At 45.4% G+C, this 26,097-nt stretch overlaps 1 protein-coding gene across 2 annotated transcripts in view; it reads right to left on the reverse strand.

The window, feature by feature from the left end:
* Positions 1-24,484, reverse strand: part of LOC139460834 (uncharacterized) — a 27,323-nt gene extending 2,839 nt beyond the window's left edge. Inside the window, exons 1-13 of one of the 2 annotated variants that reach the window (XM_071242308.1) lie at positions 24,410-24,484; positions 22,244-22,359; positions 19,298-19,498; positions 16,585-16,836; positions 13,656-13,813; positions 11,145-11,267; positions 8,250-8,355; positions 6,261-6,421; positions 5,779-5,883; positions 4,174-4,251; positions 2,685-2,814; positions 1,941-2,050; positions 874-1,053 (exon numbers count right to left, since the gene is read on the reverse strand). In XM_071242308.1, the coding sequence (XP_071098409.1) occupies positions 874-1,053; positions 1,941-2,050; positions 2,685-2,814; positions 4,174-4,251; positions 5,779-5,883; positions 6,261-6,421; positions 8,250-8,355; positions 11,145-11,267; positions 13,656-13,813; positions 16,585-16,836; positions 19,298-19,498; positions 22,244-22,359; positions 24,410-24,444 (1,755 nt within the window). In that variant the 5' untranslated portion in view covers positions 24,445-24,484. The remainder of the gene's footprint in view (positions 1-873; positions 1,054-1,940; positions 2,051-2,684; positions 2,815-4,173; positions 4,252-5,778; positions 5,884-6,260; positions 6,422-8,249; positions 8,356-11,144; positions 11,268-13,655; positions 13,814-16,584; positions 16,837-19,297; positions 19,499-22,243; positions 22,360-24,409) is intronic. The other variant, XM_071242309.1, reaches the window with a different exon arrangement.
* Between the last annotated feature and the right edge of the window lie 1,613 nt (positions 24,485-26,097).

Below are 26,097 nucleotides of genomic sequence, written 5' to 3' on the forward strand. Positions count from 1 at the left end.
CAGTAGCAAAATATCATAGAACTTGTATAGCAACGTGCATGTGCGTGTCTGTGTGCCGGACTCTAGTAAATGTATAGCAACGTGCATGTGCGTGTTTGTGTGCCGGACTCTAGTACTTGTATAGCAACGTGCATGTGCGTGTTTGTGTGCCGGACTCTAGTAAATGTATAGCAACGTGCATGTGCGTGTTTGTGTGCCGGACTCTAGTAAATGTATAGCAACGTGCATGTGCGTGTTTGTGTGCCGGACTCTAGTACTTGTATAGCAACGTGCATGTGCGTGTTTGTGTGCCTGACTCTAGTACTTGTATAGCAACGTACATGTGCGTGTTTGTGTGCCGGACTCTAGTACTTTTATGTGTTAGGTCCCATCCGGGATTCGAACCCACACTGCCAGATTGAGGCACCTAGTCGCCAGCACACACAGTCAGCGATCTAACCCACTCAGTCACTGAGGCTTCCACAAAAATGAAAGTCAGATAACTGGTAGAGGGGTACACAAAGTACGTGATCTAGAATACCAGTTGTCTGACTTTCATTTTTTTCGGTGACAGAGTGGGTTAGATCGCTAATTTTGTGTGCTGGCGACTTTGTCGGATGGGACTCAACCCTCAAAAGTACTAGAATCTGTAGTTTACTAAGAAAGGGTTATCCCAAATATGACATTTGTTACACGGGTAGGAGTAGTTGTAACATAAGCAGTCGTAGCCATAGTTGTAGCTGTAGTAGCTGTAGTAGCTGTAGCAGTAGTGGTTGGGTTTGTTAAAATAGCAGTAGTTGCAGTGGAATCTCGCAGTAACATCATTATACTCCAAGTCAAAGCTTCGTTTAGTTTCGCACATTATTCTGTGAACAGTGTAAGAAATCAGCTTACGCCATTTAAACTTGGAGACACAATCCGCAATTTGAATTTCCCCTGGTTGATGGCCGTAGTCAGTTTCGTGACTGCAGCCGTCAGAGTTACTTCGATCACGTGGCTTGTGACGTCACCAGAGAGCGGCGGAACGTCTAGCAAGGTGAAGGACACAATGAGATCGGTTTGATCGTAGTCTACCTGTGACGAGGAAACAACAAGCATCATGCCTTGCAATAATAGGAACACATCGTAGTAACATTATTTCATCTACTTGGGGTATGGGTGGCCCAGTCGTCTAAGGCGCCGCAATTCATCGTGCACTGTTTCGTTCCTTGGGCGCATTCATATGATTGTGGGTTCGATTCCCGGTTCGCCCCGATTACGTTTCCTGGTTTGACAGCACCATGCTGGGGAGACCTGCATTAATTCGGGATTTCCTCTCACATTAAGCTGACACGCCCTGATATAACTAGAATGCAGTTAAAAAGGCGTGAAACCCAACGTGCATACTCGCTTATCTTCTTGAGCCATGTCCCTGAAACTTCGCTCACGACAAATGTTTCTCCTGTTCAAAATTTCTTCAACTCTCAAAAGTGTCGCAATATAAGGCGCTGACTTAGGATGTCGTAGGCTAATTACAAGAGGACATAACCTATCGGAGGTTAGGAGGTTGTTTACGATAAGGTGTAAAGTTAGGAGGTCTTTGTGAAACGGCACACATATTGAGGTGTCGGTTCACGACTTGGTTTAAAACGTCGTAGCGCTAAGAGCCTTTCGTGACAACTTTCTTTGTTTGTTTAGTTGTTGCCTAACGCCGCACTCAGCAATATTCCAGCTATATGACGGCGGTCTGTAAGAAATCAAGTCTGGACCAGACGATCCAGTGATTGACATCATGAGCATCGATCCACGCAACTGGGATACGATGACATGCATCAACCAAGTCAGCGAGTCTGACCATTCGATCCCGTTAGTTCCCTCTTACGACAAGCATAGTCACCTTTTACGGCAAGCATGGGTTGCTGAATTCGACCCGGGATCTTTACGATTCTCCAACCTTTGTACCTGTTTGTAGCCTACCTTACCCTGATGTTGTTGATCCTGAGAGGGGTGACGTCTGTAACAGCCTGTACCTCCATTATAAGGTAGTACTTGAACAAGTCCTCATCAACCTTCACGACCTGACGGAAGCTGCCTGGAATATTCCAAGCAAGAAGTAAGAGTGAGTGAGTTCGGTTTTACGCCGTTTTTAGCAGTATTCCAGCAATATTACAGCGGGGGACAAGAGAAGTTAGAAGTAAGAGAATTGATGGTTGTGAAGATGTTCTTGTTAAACTTAACACGTGTATAACTGCGTCTATCATACCTCCTTGTCAGAATGACACGTGATTTTGATAAAATACTGTGTTACCGGCCTTGGATTGTGATAAATTACTCAGCGGGGGAAATACATCTTTTATACCCCGCCACGAGCACTACAGGCTGCACGTGCATTTCTGGGAGACAGAATAAATCCTTTATATCCCTCGTCAAAGCAAAAAGCCGAATTCTTTTTCCGAGCCAATGGACGTCACGTGACATAGCGGAAGCTCACCTGAGCTCAATCGAACATCTGTTTTCTATCAATTTGGAATTTATTTGAATTACTTTACAATATCATATTATAACTTGTCGGTAAGATAAATTCGATGAAGCAGGATCACGAGGGGTACATGGGGTTTTATGCGTCTCGCGTTAGGTTTTATACCACGAGCCGGGGGCATAAAACCGTCTGTACCCCTCGTGATCCTGCGACAACTTTTAGTATACCCAGGCTGTCGGGCACTGACCGGGGAGGGCGAACTTGAAGGACTTCCTGTGAAGATAGTTAAAACAAGGGCTGATGTCGAAATTCCAAATCATAGGCTGGTCCTCGTCGTAGTCGTAGAAGTTGTACACGAAGTGGGCGTTCTGTTGAGTCTGCATCACACGTGGCACATTTATAGCGTTTTGGGTTTCATCGCACATATATTTAGTTGCCGGCTCCCCGTTAACCAATGTGTCCGATTCATCTGAAGGACGGCTGGCCCAGTCGTCTAAAGCGCCGCAAGTTGCGTCCCTTGGGCATGCCAGAAATCTATGATTGTTGGTTCGAATCCCAGTTCGCCCCAAATATGTTTCTAGATTTGTCAGCATCATTCCCGTGCTCGTGGGTTTCACCGAAGTGGTAAACGTCTGAGACCTGCGTCACTTCCGGCTTTCCCCCCCACATTAAGCTGACACGCCGTGATATAACTGGAATACTGTTAAAAGCGGCGTTAAACCAAACTCACTCACTCCTCTGAGTGACCAACTGTTTAAAATCAGAGCTGATAAGAATAATTTATTCGGAAAATGATGGAAAAATTATTGATCCTCAAATTTTAACTCCCAAAGTCGTTCACTTCAGATATACTGATATAACATGGTATATTTTGAAGAAGGAAAAATCCTCCGACACACATCCGACTCCATGCGACGAATTTGCAAACGAATTTCCAAAATCACATATTAATCAGTCTCGATAATCCGACAGTGATCAGCGTACTCCGTGGTCATCTGCCTGCGAGTACACAGCCCGTGTTTTGATGCGAGACAAATCGGCTGGTAGCTGCACATTACAACTTGCTTAACATGGAACACTTAATGCTTTAGATAGGCAAAACGAGAATTAAAAAATCACATGCTAAAATTACCCCAATCTAAAAAAATCAGCTTCCGCCGAGGACATCCCATTACAGGTCACGTCAGGATGATCTTTCGCGAACTTTGACAGACCAATGAGATAACAGGAAGTCTACATCCATTCCAGACAGTTTTTTCAAAAGTATTTTGAATCCGTCAACAGTCGTTTTGTGTTAAGCTTTAGAGGCTGCATCCTTAGAAAACTTATTCCGCTAACACTAGTACGGTAACAACAATATGATTATTTAATGTTTCATTTTTTATAACGTGTTTGTAGGGGTTATCTGTCGTGTAGTTGTCCGATTTTCGATAACGAATATACATACCACTTAATTTCATTTATCCGACATACTCGTTAATCAGACATACTCATGTGCACCCAACCATGTCGGATGAACGGGACTTGACTGTATTTTCAAGCTGAAGCAGACTGTCAGTCAGAGCTTCAATACGCTGCATGATGTTAACTTTGTTGTATTGTTGCCATGGCAATGAATGTGATAAAGGCAAGAACTGTTCTGTGAAGCCCGTATGTTCCACAGTTTAATATAAATACAAAGATCCAGCAGTGTATGTGACATCAGAGGACGTTTAGGTAAAAACACAACAACTTACCATGGCGACTGTGACCTCAAGCATGACGGGCACCTTGGTCTCCGCGTTATTGTAGCCGATCTCCTCCGTCACCTGGGGCTGCAGCAGCGTATAGCACCGTCAGACACACTACTACTACTGCTACTACTACCTCTACTACTACCACTACTACTACTACCAAAAATACTACTACTACTAAAACTACTACTACCACTACTTCTGCAACTGCTGCTACTACTATTACTACAACTACTACTGCTACCTCTACTGCCACTACAAAAATACCCCTATTACTACTACCCCTTCTGCTACTACTATTACTGCTACTACAACTACTACTCCTATTATTACCACTACTACTACTACTTCTACTACCAAAAATACTACTACTACTGCTGCTGCTGCTACTACCTCTACTACTACTAAAACTACTACTACTACTACTAAAACTATCGATGCTCATGATATCAATCACTGGATTGTCTGGCCCAGATTTGATTATTTACAGACCGGGCGGTCGGGTTGACTAGTGGTTAAAGCGTTCGCTCGTCACGCCGAAGACCCGGGTTCGATTCCCGACATGGGTACAATGTGTGAAGGCCATTTCTGGTGTCCCCCGCCGTGATATTGCTGGAATATTGCTGAATGCATCGTTAAACAAGAAACAAAAACAGTGTAGTCTTATGTACAATTAGAAAATATCCAGTGAATGATATTGTGAGGATGGCTTTAATCATAAAATTATTCATATTAATCATTATTTTGGTGACTACAAGTTACATGAACATACGACAGCTTTTATTTCAAAGAGCGAGGATGCTAAAATTGGCGTCATACAAGGGATGGAATTCGTGCACACACCTAACTGTACTTGCGGAAGGTGTTTGGTAATAATTCCACCACTACATCTACAACTAGTGCTGCTGCTACAACTACCACCACCACCACCACCAGTACCACTACTACTACAACTACTGCTGCTGCTACTACAACTACCACCACTATTACTACTAGCGACCCGTTCAGATCCGGGGTAGAATACGTCTTCAGCAACAAGTGCTTGTCGTAAAAGGCGACCATGCTTGTTGTAAGAGGCGACCAACGGGATCGGGTGGTCAGACTCTCTGACTTGACTGATGCACGTCATCATATCCCAATTGCGTGGATCGATGCTCATGATGTCAATCATTGGGTTGTCTGGTCCAGACTCGATTATTTACAGACCACCGTCATATAACTGGAATATTGCTAAGTGCGGCGTTAAACAACGATCAACATCAACCAGCGCTAATGGGAACAGCTACAACACTGCTGATGCGGCTTTGAATAATCCTACACGGTGTTGCAGCTGCCAGTGCTACCTTGACATTTAGCTACTTCTTATCCTTTCCCGTGACTTATGCATTGAGATCTAATATAACTAATATAACAGGCGGTGGGGCAGCCTTGTGGTTCAAGCGTTCTCCCGTCACGCCGAAGACCCGGGTTCGATTTACTGCATGGGTACAATGTGTGACGCCCATTTCTGGTGTTCCCCGCCGTGATATTGCAGGAATATTGCTAAAAGCGACGTAAAACAACACCCACTCACTCTCAAATATTGAGTCACCTGTGGTCAGTCAGTACCTGAGCAAAGTACCACTCAAACGTGGAGTTGACCCCCGTGACCCCTGCCGGCCAGTCATGCCGCAGCGCCGTCCACACGTCGCACTTCACGTTCCGCACGGTCCGCTGCGGACGAGAACGTTAACATAGAAACATAAGATACGCAACGATTCCTGGCATCTCTGGGCAGATGGGTAGCCTAGTGGCTACATCTACTTACCCTAATGCTGACATGTTCCTTACTTAAACGGGTCTTCTGACTATGAAACGACTATGCTTATCGTAAGAGGCAACTAACGGGATCAGGTTGTCAGGCTCGCTGACTTGGTTAATGCATGGAATCGTATCCCATTTGCGTACATCGGTGCTCATTCACTGGATTGTCTGGTCCAGAATCGATTATTTACAGACCGCCGTTATATAGCTGGAATGTTGCTGAGTGCGGCGTTAAACAACAAACAAACAAACTGGTATCAATAGTCGATCATTTAACACAGACTTACTTCTCCGATGTAGTGGTAACTTGCGTTGTTGAAGTTGAAAAATTCCTGCGATGTTCGGATGCGGACGTCGTTGCCGTTGATGACATGGGCGTCCAAACTGGTACTTTCAATACGCCTGGCGGAACAGTTGCCCAGCATAGGGTCAGTTATATAGGCCACACCTGGAGCGGAGGAACAGACTAGCACCAGACTAGCAGCAGACTAGCAGCAGACTAGTTGACTCAATGTGACTGCCGGTTACCGATACTTCTATATCCACGAATGCGTTTTAGGCTCGCTGTATATATCTACACAAGTACCTCACTAGTTTTATCATATACCTATCAATGCTATGATGCAGCACGGACTTGTATATAGGTTATATAGGTCCGTGGATGCAGTTTGCATGAGCGATAGATCCAACATAGAGACAGTCATATCACAGGGGGCGTAATAACCAGACCTGTAGTACACCCAGCGCCGGGTTCATATGGCTTGTCAATGCATTTGAATGGCCGTTTGATATCAGCCCGGATGGCAAGAAATTAGAGTTACGTCGTCTGCTCGCCTGCCCAGCTGGGCTTCCCGTGACAATGACTTCTAATCAAGTTATGAGATATGGTGTATAACTCGCATTTGTTGTAGGCTGATATGGTGTATAACCCGCCGTTGTTGTAGGGAGATATGGTGTATAACTCGCCTGTGTTGTAGGGGGAAATATGGTGTAAAACTTGACTGTGTTGTAGGGGGAGATATGGTGTATGACTTACCTGTGTTGTAGGGGGAGATATGGTGCATAACTCACGTGTGTTGTAGAGGGAGATATGGTGTATAACTCCCCTGTGTTGTAGAATGAGATATGGTATATAACTCGCCTGTGTTGTAGGGAGATATGGTGTATAACTCCCCTGTGTTGTATGGAGATATGATGTATAACTTGCCTGTGTTGCAAGGAGATATGGTGTATAACACGCCTGTGTTGTAGAGGGAGATATGGTGTATAACTTGCCTGTGTTGTAGTGGGAGATGTGGTGTATAACTCGACTGTCTTGTAGACGGAGATATGGTGTATAACTCCCCTGTGTTGTAGAGGGAGATATGGTGTATAACTCGCCTGTGTTGTAGTGGGAGATATGGTGTATAACTCGAGGGAGATACAGTAAACTACGGTTATAACGAACACGCTTATAACGAACTAACGGATATAACGAACTAACTTTTTAGTCCCGACTCTATGCTGTAGTTATGCTGTATATATGCTTATAACGAATTACGGTTATAACGAACTAAAACTGGTAGTCCCTTTGAGTTCGTTATAACCGTAGTTTACTGTATGGTGTATAACTCCCCTGTGTTGTAGAGGGAGATATGGTGTATAATTCGCCTCTGTTGTAAAGGGAGATATAGTGTATAACACGCCTGTGTTATAGTGGGAGATATGGTGTATAACTCGCCTGTGTTATAGGGGGTGATATGGTGTATAATTCGCCTCTGTTGTAGAGGGAGATATAGTGTATAACACGCCTGTGTTGTAGTGGGAGATATGGTGTATAACTCGCCTGTGTTATAGGGGGTGATATGGTGTATAATTCGCCTCTGTTGTAGGGGGAGATATAGTGTATAACACGCCTGTGTTGTAGTGGGAGATATGGTGTATAACTCGCCTGTGTTGTAGTGGGAGATATGGTGTATAACTCGCCTTTGCTGTAGAGGGAGATATGGTGTATAACCCCCCTGTGTTGTAGTGGGAGATATGGTGTATAACTCGCCTGTGTTGTAGAGGGAGATTTGGTGTATCACTCGACTGTGTTGTAGAGGGAAATAAGGTGTATAACCCCCCTGTGTTGTAGGGGTAGATATTGTGTATAATACGCCTGTGTTGTAGAGGGAGATTTGGTGTATCACTCGACTGTGTTGTAGAGGGAAATATGGTGTATAACTCCCCTGTGTTGTAGGAATGTATTGTACATAACCCACTTGTGTTGTGGGGCGATATACTGCATAGCTCACCTGTGTTGTAGTCGTGCACCTCCACGAGGACGTCGGTGCCGTATGGGGAGTGGGCCGGGGGATAGTACTTGTAGCTCACCAGGTTGATTGTGTAGTCGTAACTCTCCTGCAAATGAAAAGAAACTAGATAACATTTAATCATTTAATGCCAGGAAGTGACCATTATTTCATTTGGTCTCTCGGGGTGTCAGCTTAATGTGGGAGGAAGTGATGCAGGTCTTCGATGTTAACCACTTTGGTAAAACCCACGAGCAGGGTATGGTGCCGACAAACCTAGAAACATAATCGGGGCTCACCGGGATTCGTAGTAACATCAAAATATATCCCCCCTTTTAAACGTGACGCAGTAATAGAATCAGGCGGACCTCAGGCATGTGCATGCTGTGACGACACATGGCCGTGTACATGCTTTGACTACACATGACCCTGTGCATGCTGTGACCACACATGACCCTGTCCATGCTGTGACCACACATGACCCTGTGCATGCTGTGACCACACATGACCCTGTCCATGCTGTGACCACACATGACCCTGTCCATGCTGTGACTACACATGACCCTGTGTATGCTGTGACGACACATGACCCTGTGCATGCTGTGACTACACATGGCCCTGTGCTTGCTGTGACGACACATGACCCTGTGCATGCTTCGACGACACATGACCCTGTGCATGATGTGCCGACACATGGCCCTGTGCTTGCTGTGACGACACACGACCCTAAGCATGCTGTGACGACACATGACCCTGTCCATGCTGTGACGACACATGACCCTGTCCATGCTGTGACGACACTTGACCCTGTGTATGCTGTTCTTGTTTATATGTTGCTAACAAACATTGTAGAATACCAGAGGAGACTGATATATCCAGGTTTATCAGCCCCCAACCAAAGTAGTAAACGTTCAATATTTGCAGGAGTAATATTGGTTTAATTACATGGTGGTGTTTAATTTATTTATCTATTGACATTTTTCCCATGGGTCCAATAAAACAAACATACTCTCCCAAAATGGATACGCACAGGTGATTTTCTTTAAAAACATTCCTGATATTTCGCCTTCAATGATTGATGATGTTACATATTTCATAAATGTCACTTTACAGTGAGTTTGGATTGCAATTCATGGCCCAAGCATACTATTTGGTAATTAATTATTTTAGAATAAATTTAAAACGAATTTTTCGAAATTGTCACGAAATAAGAGTGGAATAACATCTGAATGCCGAAGGTAGAGGTGTTGAGTATAAAAGGGTGGTATTGCCCGATTTAAGCCCAATTGATTTGTTTGTTTGTTTATTTATTTGTTGTTTAACGCCGCACTCAGCAATATTCCAGCGGTCTGTAAATAATCGAGTATAACCAGTGATTGACATCATGAACATGGATCCACGCAATTGGGATTAATGACATGCATCAACGAAGTCAGCGAGCCCGACCACCCGATCCCGTTAGTCGCCTCATACGACAAGCATAGTCGCCTCTTACGACAACCATGGGTTAGTGAAAATCTATTCTCCCCCGGATCGTCACGGGTCCAATTGCAGCGGTATACCCAATTGAACATCTATCGAATGAACTCGATCGTCGTATCCGAAGACGTCAACCGCCGCCTCAAACGCTTCCGCAGCCTCGCCGGGCATTGCAGGAAACATGGCCACGAATACCACAGGACCTACTTCAGCGACTTATTCAGTCAAAGAGTAGCGTTGTAGAACTGTGATACAGGCCAATGGTGACCATAACAGGTACTGACGTTACCGCTGCCATATCACGCTGTTTATATCAACACCTGCATCTCTATGTGAACGTTTGTATGACATTTATTTCAGTCATATTTGACAACAGCTTTTCATCATGCCAAGTTTGACATTCAGTTTGACATTTGCCTCGGTTCAGACAAATCATTTAATGTAAAGGCGACGCATGTAAATATTTTCACCTGTGCGTTTCTTTTTGGGGTGAGTATAGGTTAGGAAAAGAGAAAATGCATCATGCTAACACTACCGTGTCTGTGTCTTTGTCTCCTCGTTGCCTACACATGGTAGAATCCTATGATAATGGCAGAGCAACTGTTTGAGCAATTGAATTTTTACTCTAGGATTTCTAAATTTATCTTAGTTGAGTTATTACATGTTTCATTGGGTAACCGTTTTTTTACTCATCTATTCATCACACTAATGGGTTTTTTCCCAAAATTAGAAAACATTTTAAGATTTCAAAAAAGTGAAAAAATGTTTTAGATGTATAACTGTTCTAAAAATATAGGTTTGACCCGAAAAGTAAATTAGCTTGTTGTTGTGTTTCGGAAATTAGCTGAAAAAGCTTAATTGGGAGTTTACGCGTGCTGTTTTTATGCATATGTGTTTTTCATTTAATGCATGCGTTTCTGTACGCAAGTTAATTGGAACTAATTGGGTTTTGTATATTTTGGGGTATATATTGCACAAATACGCTGCTTATCTGAAGCTCTGTAATGGGTTTAAATATTTGCCCTGATAATGTTTCAAGGTTTGTCACGTCCTCGGTGGTTTCACCGAAGTGATAAACGTATCATACTTGTATCACTTCCGCCTTTCCTCCAACCTCAGGTCGACACGCTGCGATACAGCTGACATACTTTTCAAGGAGGCGTCACCCGAAACACACTCTCATCATGACCAACACATTGGGGTTTTAAATCATGTCCTAATATGGTTTAAACGGGGCGTTCAGGTAGCCTGGTGGTTAAAGCTTTCGCTCGTCACGCCGAAGACCCGGGTTCGATTCCCGACATGGGTACAATGTGTGAAGCCAATTTCTGGTGTCCCCCGCCGTGATATTGCTGGAATATTGCTAAAAGCGGCATATAACCATACTCGCTCATTAACATAAACACCTGTTAATCTCACCTTGATGAAGCCGATGCTCTTTTCCTCGGGGATTACAATCTCGGCATAATAGTGGAAGAAATCGTTCAAAGATGGCAGCGACTTTGTATTCTTGCGGTGTGGGCAGTAGGCACCTTTTGGGATCTGTAGATATAGGAGACCAGTTTAATTTGTTTGTTTGTTGGTTGGTTGTTTAACGCCGCACTCAGTTATATTCCAGCTATATGACGGCGGTACGTAAATAATCGACACTGTACCAGTGATTGACATCATGAGCATCGATCCACACAATTTGAATACGATGACATGCATCAACCAAGTCAGCGAGCCTGACCGCCCGATCCCGAGTGAGTGAGTGAGTGAGTGAGTGAGTGAGTGAGTGAGTGAGGGGCGGTGGGCGTTTGTCTTTTTATTAAATTAAAAAAAAATATTTTGTGGCAGAAGCATCAGAATAAAATCACTGAATCTCAGGTTTGCAAAATTCAAACAAGTTGTTCTCTGAGTGTTCGACTCCTCCGTCCAGAGAAAAAGACAGTATGTCTTGAGGCAGCGACCGAAATCGTGTATTAAATGGCGTGACTGCCGAGTAGGTCATAAATACACAATGCACTTTAGAAAGCGGTCAGATGTAGCAAATGTTATGTCTAGGAAAACACTTTCTTAGTACAGTAATGTAAGGCCACATCATTCAAAGTACATTATTCATACCTCAGTTTTAAACGTAGAATATTTGTTTATTTTAACTAATGGCTTCATTGCGTACCATCAGCAGCAGCTGAAGGGATGGTGTAAATCTTGCTGTGGAACCGTGCAGGTAGCAGAAGTATTGTAAGTCCCCACGGTCCCTAGTAAGGTGGCCCATCACACAAAGTCAGCGTTTTGAACGATCTGACTTTGTTGAAATTGGCGACTACGTGGCAGTTTGGATAGGAGTCAACTCCAAAAAAGTACTAGAATCTGTACTTTACTAAGAAAGTGTTTTCTTACACACCTGTGGGTAAGAAACCCATTTGAATTAACTGGAATCAAACATATGTGTGAGATCGAATTCCAGGTGCGTGATGACCTGATATAAGATTATGACGGACTACTTTCCTGATTGTAAGTCATTATAAGTTGCTCGTGCTTCGGTCGAATGTTCACCTACGTCTGTGTTGAACATTACGTTTATTTAGATTGTAAACCCACAGCAACATAAACTACTCAAAAGAAGTTAAGGATCACCTGATTCTTTCATATTACAATAGTTAATCTCTCATGCCATGACAGATTATCATTACCAATATGAAAGAATCGGGTGATCCTTAACTTCTTTTGAGTAGTATATATGTCTCTCCTCTTCAACCCTCATTTCGAAGTCGAATAAAATTCAAAATTCACTTCTTCTTCTGTGATATTACTCACTGTCATTTCAGGCAAAGCAAAATTACTGAAAATGACCCCTGAAAATTAGGTACGTATCATAAATCTCGCCATTTTTTACACATTACTAAATCAAATCACCATTCACGGCGTAATTAACTGTGTGTTTAGAAATCTAAATATCGGATATTTACTCGAAGAAATGAATTTCAAAAATATGATATTAATGGTTTATATCAAATCACTAATGATAATTGGGCAACGTCACTGATATGTCTAGAATCGTTTGTGCGAGTTTAGGGTGTGTAAGAAAGAGATTACTGCACTCGTGTCTGTCAGATACCATTGATCATACAACTCGTTGTTTCAAAGCGCGTGTAACTCGCTTTCTCTCGTTAGAGACTTTTTGAAGCAACTCGTTGCAAGATAAATGGTATCTGACAGACACTCGTGTAGTAATCTCTATATCCCAAATATAACTTTTTTTTACATCTGACCTCTTTCTAAATGGCATCGTGTGTTAATAACTTTCTTAGTAAAGTTCATATTCTAGTGCCTATTGGGGTTGACTCCCACCCGGGATGTTATATTTGGGATAACAAAAGTACAAGAGTTTAGGATACATTTTGTATTCCTGGCATTCGGCCAAGGGAGCCGTGCAAATTTACACTTGTCAAAGGGGTACACATAGTACGTGATCTATACTACCAGTTTCATTTTTAGGAAGCCTCGGTGGCTGAGTGGGTTAGATCGCTGACTTTGTGTGCTGGGCGATTAGGTGTTTCACTCTGGCAGTGTGGGTTCGAATCCCGCATGGGACTCAACCTAAAATGTACTAAGAAAGTATTATCCCAAATATAACATTTCTTACATTAGTGAGTGAGTTGGGTTTAACGCCGCTTTTAACAGTATTCCAGGTACATATTACGGCGTGTCAGCTTGAAAGCCCGAATTTATGCAGGTCTTAGACATTTAACACTTCGGTGAGACCCAGGAGCACGGGTATGGTGCTGACAAACCTTTAAACATGATCAGGAAGAACCGGTATTCGAACCCACAACCATGGGTTTCTGGCGTGCCCAAGGGACACAAATCTGCACAGCGAACCGCGGCGCCTTAGACGACTGGACCACCTGTGTCCCCATTTGTGACAATAGTTCATTGACGAACCTCATACTTGTCATCCTCGACGCTGGTCTGGAAGTCGGTGAAGTCGTAGATGTGGTGGAAGGGTGAGCTGGTGCCGGCGTTCACCGTCTTCTTGCCCACGATCTCGCAGCGGACAGGCACCTGCGTCCTGGCTATAGCAGTGTTCCAGGAGTCCTTGGCTGTGACGGACAGAGTCAAGTTCTTGTTTAACGCCGCACTCAGCAATATGCCAGTGGTTTGTAAGTGATCGAGTCTGGATCAGACAATCCAGTAATATCATGAGCATCGATCCACGCAATTGGGATTAATGACATACATCAACCGAGTCAGCCTGACCACCCGATCCCGTTAGTCGCCTCTTACGGCCAGCGTAGTCGTCTTTTACGGCAAGCATGGGTTGCTGAAGACCTATTCTACCCCAGACCTTCACGGGTAGACATAGTAAAGAGAAGATAGGATCGGACACACTGGCACCTAGATTTAAATCTTTCAGTTATCGCTTCCTTTGTCTGCGTACTTAGTTTATGGTGTAGACCAATTATACAGACCCCTGTGACGTATTCCGACGTCAACATGATTTAAGCTCTGTCCCAACGGCATGTACAGAATCAGCTTCACCTGCTCAGCCACTAACTCTCTCAACCATTCATTATCAACTTCTTCATCACTCAACAACGTCCAACAATTCACTCAACCACTCTCTCAACCAGTCACTCAACCACCCACTCACCCACTCACTCAACCACTCTCTCAACCACTCACTCAACCACCCACTCACCCACTCACTCACCCACTCACTCACCCACTCGCTCAACCACCCACTCACCCACTCACTCACCCACTCACTCAGCCACTCACTCACCCACTCACTCACCCACTCACTCAACCACTCACTCAACCACTCACTCACCCACTCACTCACCCACTCACTCAACCAGTCATTCAACCACTCACTCAACCACTCACTCAACCACTCGCTCAACCACTCATCCAACATTTCACTCCACAATTCACTCAACAATTCACTCAACCACTCACTCAACCACCCGCTCAACCACTCATCCAACATTTCACTCAACAATTCACTCAACCACTTCCTCAACCACTCATCCAACCACTCACTCAATCACTCCCTCAACATCACATCCGACCCCTCACCCTACCATTCACTCACAAACCACCTACCCAATCAGAACCAAATTCTCCATTATTCACTAACTTCCACTCATCACGGCAGCCAGTTGACATATCTCCCCACTCACTCACCCAACCACTCACTCAACCGCTCACTCAACACCACACCCGACCACTCACCCAACCACTCACCAAACCACTCACCCAACCACTCACCAAAGCACTCAACAAAGCACTCACCCAACCTCTCACCCAACCACTCACCAAAGCACTCACCCAACCATTCACCAAAGCACTCACCCAACCACTCACCAAACCACTCACCCAACCACTCACCATAGCACTCACCAACCACTCACCAAAGCACTCACCCAACCACTAACCAAAGCACTCACCCAGCCACTCACCAAAGCACTCAACAAAGCACTCACCCAACCACTCACCAAAGCACTCACCCAACCATTCACCAAAGCACTCAATCAACCACTAACCAAACCACTCACCAACCACTCAACAAAGCACTCAACCAGCCACTCACCAAAGCACTCACCCAACCATTCACCAAAGCACTCACCCAACCATTCACCAAAGCACTCACCCAACCACTCACCAAACCACTCACCCAACCACTCACCAAAGCACTCACCCAACCACTCACCAAAGCACTCACCAAAGCACTCACCAAAGCACTCACCCAACCACTCACCAAAGCACTCACCCAACCATTCACCAAAGCACTCAATCAACCACTAACCAAACCACTCACCAACCACTCAACAAAGCACTCAACCAGCCACTCACCAAAGCACTCACCCAACCACTCACCAAAGCACTCACCCAACCACTCACCAAAGCACTCACCCAACCACTCACCCAACCACTCACCAAAGCACTCACCCAACCATTCACCAAAGCACTCACCCAACCATTCACCAAAGCACTCACCCAACCACTCACCAAAGCACTCACCCAACCACTCACCAAAGCACTCACCCAACCACTCAACCAGCCACTCACCAAAGCACTCACCCAACCATTCACCAAAGCACTCACCCAACCATTCACCAAAGCACTCACCCAACCATTCACCAAAGCACTCACCCAACCACTCACCAAAGCACTCACCCAACCACTCACCATAGCACTCAACCAGCCACTCACCAAAGCACTCACCCAACCACTCACCCAACCACTCACCAAAGCACTCACCCAACCACTCACCAAACCACTCAATCAACCACTCACCAAACCACTCACCCAACCACTCACCAAAGCACTCACCCAACCACTCACCAAACCACTCAATCAACCACTCACCAAAGCACTCACCCAACCACTCACCAAAGCACTCACCCAACCACTCACCCAACCACTCACCAAAGCACTCACCCAACCACTCACCAAAGCACTCAACAAAGCACTCACCCAACCACTCACCCAACCACTCACCAAAGCACTCACCCAACCATTCACCAAAGCACTCAATCAACCACTCACCAAACCACTCACCCAACCACTCAACAAAGCACTCAACCAGCCATTCACCAAACCACTCACCAAACCACTCACCCAACCACTCACCCAACCACTCACCAAACCACTCACCAACCACTAACCAAAGCACTCACCCAACCACTCACCAAAGCACTCACCCAACCACTCACCAAAGCACTCATGTATCCACTTGACAAGACATTCCTTTATTCAATCATCAAACCACCCATCAAATCTGTACTCAACCAAATTGTGTACAGTCAATCACTCACCTACTCACCAATTCATCCGCTCATTACGGCAGACAGTCGACACATCTCACCTGTGAATGACCAGAGGATCTTTGCTGAGGCATTGAAGTCTTGCAGATACGCACAGGACTCAAACTGGTCCACCAGGATCCCCCTAACGCGCTTCACCCCCAAGTACGTCTCCTTCAGAGTTCTCCCAAACCTCATCGCCCCTCCAACGGAATAAATACTCTCAGACCCATTTGGACTTTTCGTCATCCCAAACAGGTACTTGTTGCCTGTCTGTGAGAGAGGCTGGACGACACATCCCTCGAACGTGCCATCTGAAACAGGAACAGATGGTATGATGTTTGTTTATGTGCAATATTCGAGTAATATGGCAGCGGTTTAAAAATGGTCGAGTCGATCCAGTGATTGACACCATAAGCATTGATCTACGCATTTGGGACAGGATGATACAATTGACTTGCCTTTGCATGTGTTTGTGACGGGTCCCACCAGTGTGGCAGGACGCGCTTACCTTTTCGCGAACACCTGGTATCATACCAGAAGCGTTCGAACATGTGATGTACCCTGATTCCACCACATGTCCATCTTACCGACACCCTCCAACATGTGATGTACCCTGATTCCACCACATGTCCATCTTACCGCCACCCTCCAACATGTGATGTACCCTGATTCCACCACCTGCCCATCTTACCGACGCTCTCCAACATGTGATGTACCCTGATTCCACCACCTGCCCATCTTACCGACACCCTCCAACATGTGATGTACCCTGATTCCACCCCCTGCCCATCTTACCGACGCCCTTCAACATGTGATGTACCCTGATTCCACCACCTGCCCATCTTACCGATGGCCTCCAACATGTGATGTACCCTGATTCAACCCCCGGCCTATCTTACTGACACCCTCCAACATGTGATGTACCCTGATTCCACCACCTGCCCATCTTACTGACACCCTCCAACATGTGATGTACCCTGATTCCACCACATGTCAATCTTACCGACACCATCCAACATGTGATGTACCCTGATGCCACCACGTGTCGATCTTACCGACTCCCTCTAACATGTGATGTACCCTGATTCCACCACCTGCCCATCTTACCGACTCCCTCCAACATGTGATGTACCCTGATTCCACCACATGTCCATCTTACCAACACCCTCCAACATGTGATGTACCCTGATTCCACCACCTGCCCATCTTACCGACACCCTCCGACATGTGATGTACCCTGATTCCACCACGTGTCGATCTTAACGACTCCCTCCAACATGTGATGTACCCTGATTCCACCACGTGTCGATCTTACCGACACCCTCCAACATGTGATGTAACCTGATTCCACCACCTGCCCATCTTACCGACTCCCTCCAACATGTGATGTACCCCGATTCCACCCCCTGCCCATCTTACCGACGCCCTTCAACATGTGATGTACCCTGATTCCACCACCTGCCCATCTTACCGATGGCCTCCAACATGTGATGTACCCTGATTCAACCCCCGGCCTATCTTACTGACACCCTCCAGCATGTGATGTAACCTGATTCCACCACCTGCCCATCTTACCGACACCCTCCAACATGTGATGTACCCTGATTCCACCACCTGCCCATCTTACCGACGCTCTCCAACATGTGATGTACCCTGATTCCACCACCTGCCCATCTTACCGACACCCTCCAACATGTGATGTACCCTGATTCCACCCCCTGCCCATCTTACCGACGCCCTTCAACATGTGATGTACCCTGATTCCACCACCTGCCCATCTTACCGATGGCCTCCAACATGTGATGTACCCTGATTCAACCCCCGGCCTATCTTACTGACACCCTCCAACATGTGATGTACCCTGATTCCACCACCTGCCCATCTTACTGACACCCTCCAACATGTGATGTACCCTGATTCCACCACATGTCAATCTTACCGACACCATCCAACATGTGATGTACCCTGATGCCACCACGTGTCGATCTTACCGACTCCCTCTAACATGTGATGTACCCTGATTCCACCACCTGCCCATCTTACCGACTCCCTCCAACATGTGATGTACCCTGATTCCACCACATGTCCATCTTACCAACACCCTCCAACATGTGATGTACCCTGATTCCACCACCTGCCCATCTTACCGACACCCTCCGACATGTGATGTACCCTGATTCCACCACGTGTCGATCTTAACGACTCCCTCCAACATGTGATGTACCCTGATTCCACCACGTGTCGATCTTACCGACACCCTCCAACATGTGATGTAACCTGATTCCACCACCTGCCCATCTTACCGACTCCCTCCAACATGTGATGTACCCCGATTCCACCACCTGCCCATCTTACCGACGCCCTTCAACATGTGATGTACCCTGATTCCACCACCTGCCCATCTTACCGATGGCCTCCAACATGTGATGTACCCTGATTCAACCCCCGGCCTATCTTACTGACACCCTCCAGCATGTGATGTAACCTGATTCCACCACCTGCCCATCTTACCGACACCCTCCAACATGTGATGTACCCTGATTCCACCACGTGTCCATCTTACCGACACCCTCCAACATGTGATGTACCCTGATTCCACCACCTGCCCATCTTACCGACTCCCTCCAACATGTGATGTACCCTGATTCCACCCCCTGCCCATCTTACCGACACCCTCCGACACCGTGATGTACACTGATTCCACCAAATGTCCAGCTTACCGACTCCCTCCAACATGTGATGTACCCTGATTCCACCACATGCCCATCTTACCGATGGCCTCCAACACCATGATGTATTCGCCGGCCGTGTAGTCGTAGATGATGTTTGCCTTGACTCCCATCTCCCACTGTTGTACGGCGCCCCTGTTGCCGACCTGGTCGTACCATTCTTCCACGTCCGTCGTGTAGTTCTTGTCGAGGATGTTACACTCCACTCGAGCGCTGAACGTGTCGGGCAGCTTGGGCGTCGGTCCTTAACACAATGGTCATATAAACTCATCTTATAATTTAGAAATGATCAGGGGGCACGGGTGGCCCAGTCATCTAAGGCGCCGCGATTCGCTGTGCAGAGTTGCGTCCCTTGGGCACGCAAGAAACCTATGATTGTGGGTTCGAATCCCGGTTCGCCCCAATTATGTTTCTAGGTTTGTCAGCACCATACCCGTGCTCGTGGGTTTCACCGAAGTGGTAAACGTCTGAGACCTGCATCACTTCGGGCTTTCCTCCCTCATTAAGCTGACACGCCGCGATATAACTGGAATAATGTTAAAAGCGGCGTTAAACCCTACTCACTCACTCACTCACTAGAAATGATCAACTACATTAATCAAGGCGTGGAGTCTTCCGCATATATAAATATTTACCAAAAAATGAATTTACCTTAGGTGACACGATTTTACGACAGACCCCACAGGGCCACGTGGGGGTCCTAACGGGTCGTAGTATGTGCCGGCTTAGTAGTCATTACTAGATATTCGTTCTGTCATTACATGGTCCACTTTCTGATGATGTATATTATATCAATGACTTGCGCATGATGTACAGTCTGTACAGTACACAGTGTCTGTTGCTTGATGGTCGGTGACGTCATCAGTTGTCTGCCTACCACTGGTGCACAAGGTCACTGGTATGAACGTGTATACTCTTGCACTGGTACTGAATGGGACCTATCGCCATGATACTGTAGGACGAACGCAGAACACTAACCGCGACTATTGTGGCGCTGAAAACAGCTATGTCAACATCAACACAGTGTAAACATGATGTACTGCTGCTGCCGATCCCACGTCTCCTGACACCGCATCTCAACATCCACCACTACCACTACGCCAGCGAGGACGTTCATCAAAGACTGGCAACTACCTCAACCGCATTCCCGCCCCTTCCACAATGTCCGCCCCAACATCTATGGCTATGGCTATGGCTATGGCTATGTATCAGACCTGTGTCTACCTCAAGACCAGCAGTGGTCATACGTCTATCTGACAGTAAAAGTTTGTCTATCCCTGTGCACTAAGTAAACTAACATAGATCAAGGGCCGAAAATTTGACGAAAACAATCTTTTGGTTCTGTCTTGACAAGTTTATCTTATAAGCATGCAAACAGTCATTTTGTTTCTCAGGAAACCTGTCCACATGGAAGATGCACAAAATTTTATAAAATATGTCGCAAAGGACGTAACTTTGGAAAAAAATTTTTTATGGCACCAATGTTCCAACTCTTGATAGCATCTCTCAGATACGCTGGCAAATCTTTTTCAAGTCACTTCAGTAGTTCCTGAGAAAACGTGTTCCTAGCTTTAGGGTCATCGTCAGCCTTAAACATAGCCGCCCAACGTTTAACAGTGGCATAGCTGGGGCACATATCCCATACACTTGTGACATGCGGTCATGAATGTCTTGTGGAGTACTTGATGACTGCTCGGTTCTCGTTCTTTTCCATATCTGTGTCCACTTGGACCACTTTCACGTTCAACTGGCTGTTACTTATATACACATGGTCTCACCAGACCAAATACACTTGCACTTGTTCGAAACAGATATCGGCCCGTATGCCCGAAGTCGACAGATTTGTTCTCGGGCTGATACGAGTCTGAGGTTTATTCAAGTAATTATTTGTTAATTTTTCAAGTAATGTGATAAACATAACTTTCATATTTATAAACAATAGGATTAGATCCCTCAAGTGGTGTTTGCCATGTTGCGGCAAAGATGATTTAGAAGCTGATAATTTCCTGATAAATGTAGGCTTCATCTATCACCGCCGAGTCTCATCGAACTCGGGGTGATAGCAGTAAAAGCTTCTGGTTGACTGGTTGTGTTTTTAAATTTTATATTGGAAAAGTATGTCTCCCTGCTTTAGCAAAAAATGTTTGGGCCTACAGTTTTTTTCCACTGGGCCTACAGATTTTAAATGTGTTGGCCCTTAAGGCCAACTCTGCTGAGTTTCAGAAATTGTACAACATTGCCCATGTTGTGGCCCATAGTTGAAAGTTAGGCTCGCCACTACATGCTACCCCACCCCCACCAGTACTACTAGCTCCGTCCCTCACCCACCCTCAACACTACATTCCACCCCACCCCCACCAGTACTACTAGCTCCGTCCCTCACCCACCCTCAACACTACATTCCACCCCACCCCCACCAGTACTACTAGCTCCGTCCCTCACCTACCCTCAACACTACATTCCACCCCACCCCCACCAGTACTACTAGCTCCGCCCACATCTACCCTCACCACTACATTCCACCCTCCCCCGCCAGTACTACTAGCTCCGCCCACCCCCTGCCCTCACCACTACATTCCACCCCACCCCCACCAGTACTACTAGCTCCGTCCCTCACCCACCCTCAACACTACATTCCACCCCACCCCCACCAGTACTACTAGCTCCGCCCATATCTACCCTCACCACTACATTCCACCCTCCCCCGCCAGTACTACTAGCTCCGCCCACCCCCTGCCCTCACCACTACATTCCACCCCACCCCCACCAGTACTACTAGCTCCGTCCCACACCCACCCTCACCACTACATTCCACCCTCCCCCGCCAGTACTACTAGCTCCGTCCCACACCCACCCTCACCACTACATTCCACCCCACCCCCACCAGTACTACTACCTCGTCCCACACCCACACTCACCACTATATTCCACCCCACCCCCGCCAGTACTACTAGCTACGCCCACCCCCTGCCCTCACCACCACACCCACCTGGGTTGCTGCCGTCGGAGGGAATGCACACGCTGGGGTCCGGGCCCTTGATAGTCTGGGACGACGTCAGCGTCAGCAACGACAACATCCAAAGGTAGATCGAGAATCCCCACATCCTTGGATAGAGAAACACATAAAACCTTAGTTTTGATAAACAACATGATGGAATGGGTACCATGAGGGTTGCTGATCTGATCATTCAATACTGCACCTAGAACAATACACACTGACATTCCCTTTGTCTTTCAATGTGTGATATATTCTTTCCGTAACTTCTAGAATTAAATGGGGCGGCCTAGTAGCCTAGTTGTTAAAGCGTTCGCTCGTCACGCTGAAGACCCGGGTTCTATTCCCGACATTGGTACAATGTGTGAAGCCAATTTCTGGTGTCCCCCTAAAAGTGGCGTAAAACCATATTCACTCATTCACCCGTCCAAGAATAGAATACTTAGAGAATAACCTATTCACGCACTCACCCACCAAAGAATAAAATACTTAGGGAAAAACCTATTCACGCACTCACCCACCCAAGAATTAAATACTTAGAGAATAACCTATTCACTCACTCACCCACCCAAGAATTAAATACTTAGAGAATAACCTATTCACTCACTCACCCACCCAAGAATAAAATACTTAGGGAATAATCTATTCACTCACTCACCCACCCAGGAATAAAATACTTAGAGAATAACCTATTCACTCACTCACCCACCCAAGAATAAAATACTTAGAGAATAACCTATTCACGCACTCACCCACACAAGAATAGAATACTTAGAGAATGACCTATTCACTCACTCGCCCACCCAAGAATAAAATTCTTAGAGAATAACCTATTCACTCACTCACCCACCCAAGAATAAAATACTTAGAGAATAAACTATTCACAACTCGGAATTAGGGATTATCGTTCACTCGTGAATTATTTATTTTAGCTCAGATCCGAGCCGAGGACCGTCCACACCAACTCACGAGGGACAGCTAATCCGTAATGTCGGGTTGCGAGTAGGTACATTACCCATAGTTCTCTTTTTAGAAAGAGTAGAAAACTAAAGGTTTCCTGATCTGATATGGAGATGTCAGTTCAGTTACTCGAACGATGGAATAACATCATGAACAATGCATGCTTGTTTGTTTGTTTGTAGTTTAACGCCGAACTCAATATTCTAGTTATATGACGGCGGTCTGTAAATAATCGAGCCTGGATCAGACAATCCAGTGATTGACATCATGAGCATCGATCGACGCAACTTGGACACGATTACCTGCATCAACAAAGCCAGCGAGTCTGACCACCCGACCCCGTTAGTCGCCTCTTACGACAAGCATGGGTTGCTGAAGACTTATGTATTCTACCCCGGATCTTCATGGGTCGAACAATGTATGAAGACATCTTCAAATATCACTGTAATTTTTAGTATATTACAAACAGGGAAAATATATTGGTGCATTATTTCTAGCCATTCTCATAGAGCATCATTAATTTTGCTTTAACGCCTATTGGTCCATTGTTTTCTTGTTTTGGTTTTATGTGACGTCATACAGTCATATGATTAACCGAGCTGTTTCTCGTATCGATCCTGAAACCCATACATTTTCTCAGTAAAATGCCTATAACATAAGCTACTTTCAGCTACAAATTACGGATGGTTAGTCACCCGCCAATGTGCGGGGCTTAATTCAAACACAGGGTAATCCATAATTCATCGTTGCTCGTAGGTTAAAATCTGAGAAACACGTTCCTGAACATTTCAAATAGGAAAACATTCTGATGTACCGACTCGTGTTGCACTAGACAGTGGTAGGTACACGAGGACACAATGTGTTGATAACTCACAATCAGGGCGCCATTCTTCAATGTGGTGTCAGCGTGGCGATTGTCGCAAGTCAGTGTTAAACTAAGATCAAATTTAGTGCTAATATCGCTTTGTTGAATGGGGCCCAGATCACAACCGTGTAAATAGAAGTACTCTACCACGCAACAGTAAAACAATGCTTTACACATTCGTTAAATGTACCAAATGAATGTTAACATCAGGATCAAATTCATTATGTATTCCAGTAGACTTTCACTGAGCGTATATTGAATGGAAATCTTACTTCAAGACACCTCCAGTTCAATACCGTATAAGAACGATGTATATTTAAATGCAGTATATTTACCTGTGTTGCTGTGATGACGAAGTGATAGCGGCCATATTTCAGTCCACGCCCCTCAACTATTATCTCCTATCGTCCTGCCACCCTGCAGATATCTCCAGTAAACACAAGGACGTCACACAGTCCCCGCGGTAGATACAGATAGCTACATCCATGCTGTCATACTGACTTCATGAAACGGCTGTATTGTATCACTTAGTATTCACCCCGTAGGGATTACAGATAATAATTAGTCTCTACCAACCTATGGATGTTTTTTTTTTATTTTTTAATTTTTTAGATCGCACTCAGCTATATGACGGCGGTCTGTAATTAGTCGAGTCTGGATCAGACAATCCAGTGATTGACATTATGAGCATCGATCCACGCATTTGGGACACGATGACATGCATCAACCAAGTCAGCGAGCCTGACCATCCGGTCCCGTTAGTAGCCTCTTACGACAAGCATAGTCGCTTTATGCGGCAAGCATGGGTTGCTGAAGACCTGTTCTACCCCGGATCTTCACGGGTCACCCATGGATGTAATTAAGGGGCTACTAAATGGATCGGATGGTCAGGCTCCATGACTTGGTGGTTGCCTGTCACCGACGGCGTGGGCAGGTGCCCAAAATATTAATCACTGACGTCCCTCGTCCGAATGCGATTATTTACAGGCAGCTGTCACAGCTGGTCTGTTGATGATTGCGGCGTAAAACAAATAAAAACAGCATTAGCTGTATTTTCGAGCGAGTGTCGTAAAGTGAGTATGATACAAGTTCTATAATATTTTTTGAATGTTACCCCTTCAAGTAAACTAGGGCGACTACTTTGTGAGAAATTGAAACATATAAGACAGCTACCGATACATCGAAAAGAACAACGAAGAACGAGGTGGGTTTTATTGAATGACAATACATTGTTCTATCATGACGTCATTTCAGGAGATTCGAACATACTTTCGCAACTAAATGACGCCGTAAATTGCGGGGTAGTGAGATATTCCCATCAGATGTAGCTTGGCAAAACAGATACACGCAATGCCAGAACGATGGCAACCATAAGTAGGCAACAGTGGGAGAAAAGGTACAGTTATGGCCGTCAATTGTTTGTGTTTGTGAGAATATTCAGGAGATACCAAACTTTTATGCCTCTGTTCATAAAATAGACTTGTCCGACATTCCCGAGATCGGATGGTATTGTATGACATCTAGTCTCTCTTTTATTACTCGATAACAACCATCGGTAGTACATGAGTTGTACAACAACAAAAACTACAGAAATAGATGACTGTACAGTTTGATGGCATATATTCTAGCATACGTCACAGTATAGCATTCAAATGTCTGAGGAACTTTGAGAGTTTAGGATATGTAATCATGTTTGGCCAGTGTGTGTAGTATTCATTGGCACATTCAGTGCGTAATGTTAAAGGTGAATTACAGCTGAATAAATAGTGGAACTCGTCACCAGTTACTTGGGAGTCACACAATGTACATATCCTTGGTTCTTGTGATATAGTTCCCCATCGTATTATTAGGAATAGGTAATACTTACACCAGTATGGTATGGCACGTTTAGCAATATTAATGCTTAGTGGTGGTACTAGTGAGTGTGTGTGTGTGTGTGTGAGTGTGTGTGTGAGTGAGTGGGTGAGTGAGTGTGTGTGTGTGTGTGTGTGTGTGTGTGTGTGTGTGTGTGTGTGTGTGTGTG

The sequence above is a fragment of the Haliotis cracherodii genome, unplaced genomic scaffold, assembly GCF_022045235.1.
Source record: "Haliotis cracherodii isolate W230 unplaced genomic scaffold, xgHalCrac1.p SCAF_14, whole genome shotgun sequence".
Lineage (NCBI taxonomy): Eukaryota > Metazoa > Mollusca > Gastropoda > Lepetellida > Haliotidae > Haliotis > Haliotis cracherodii.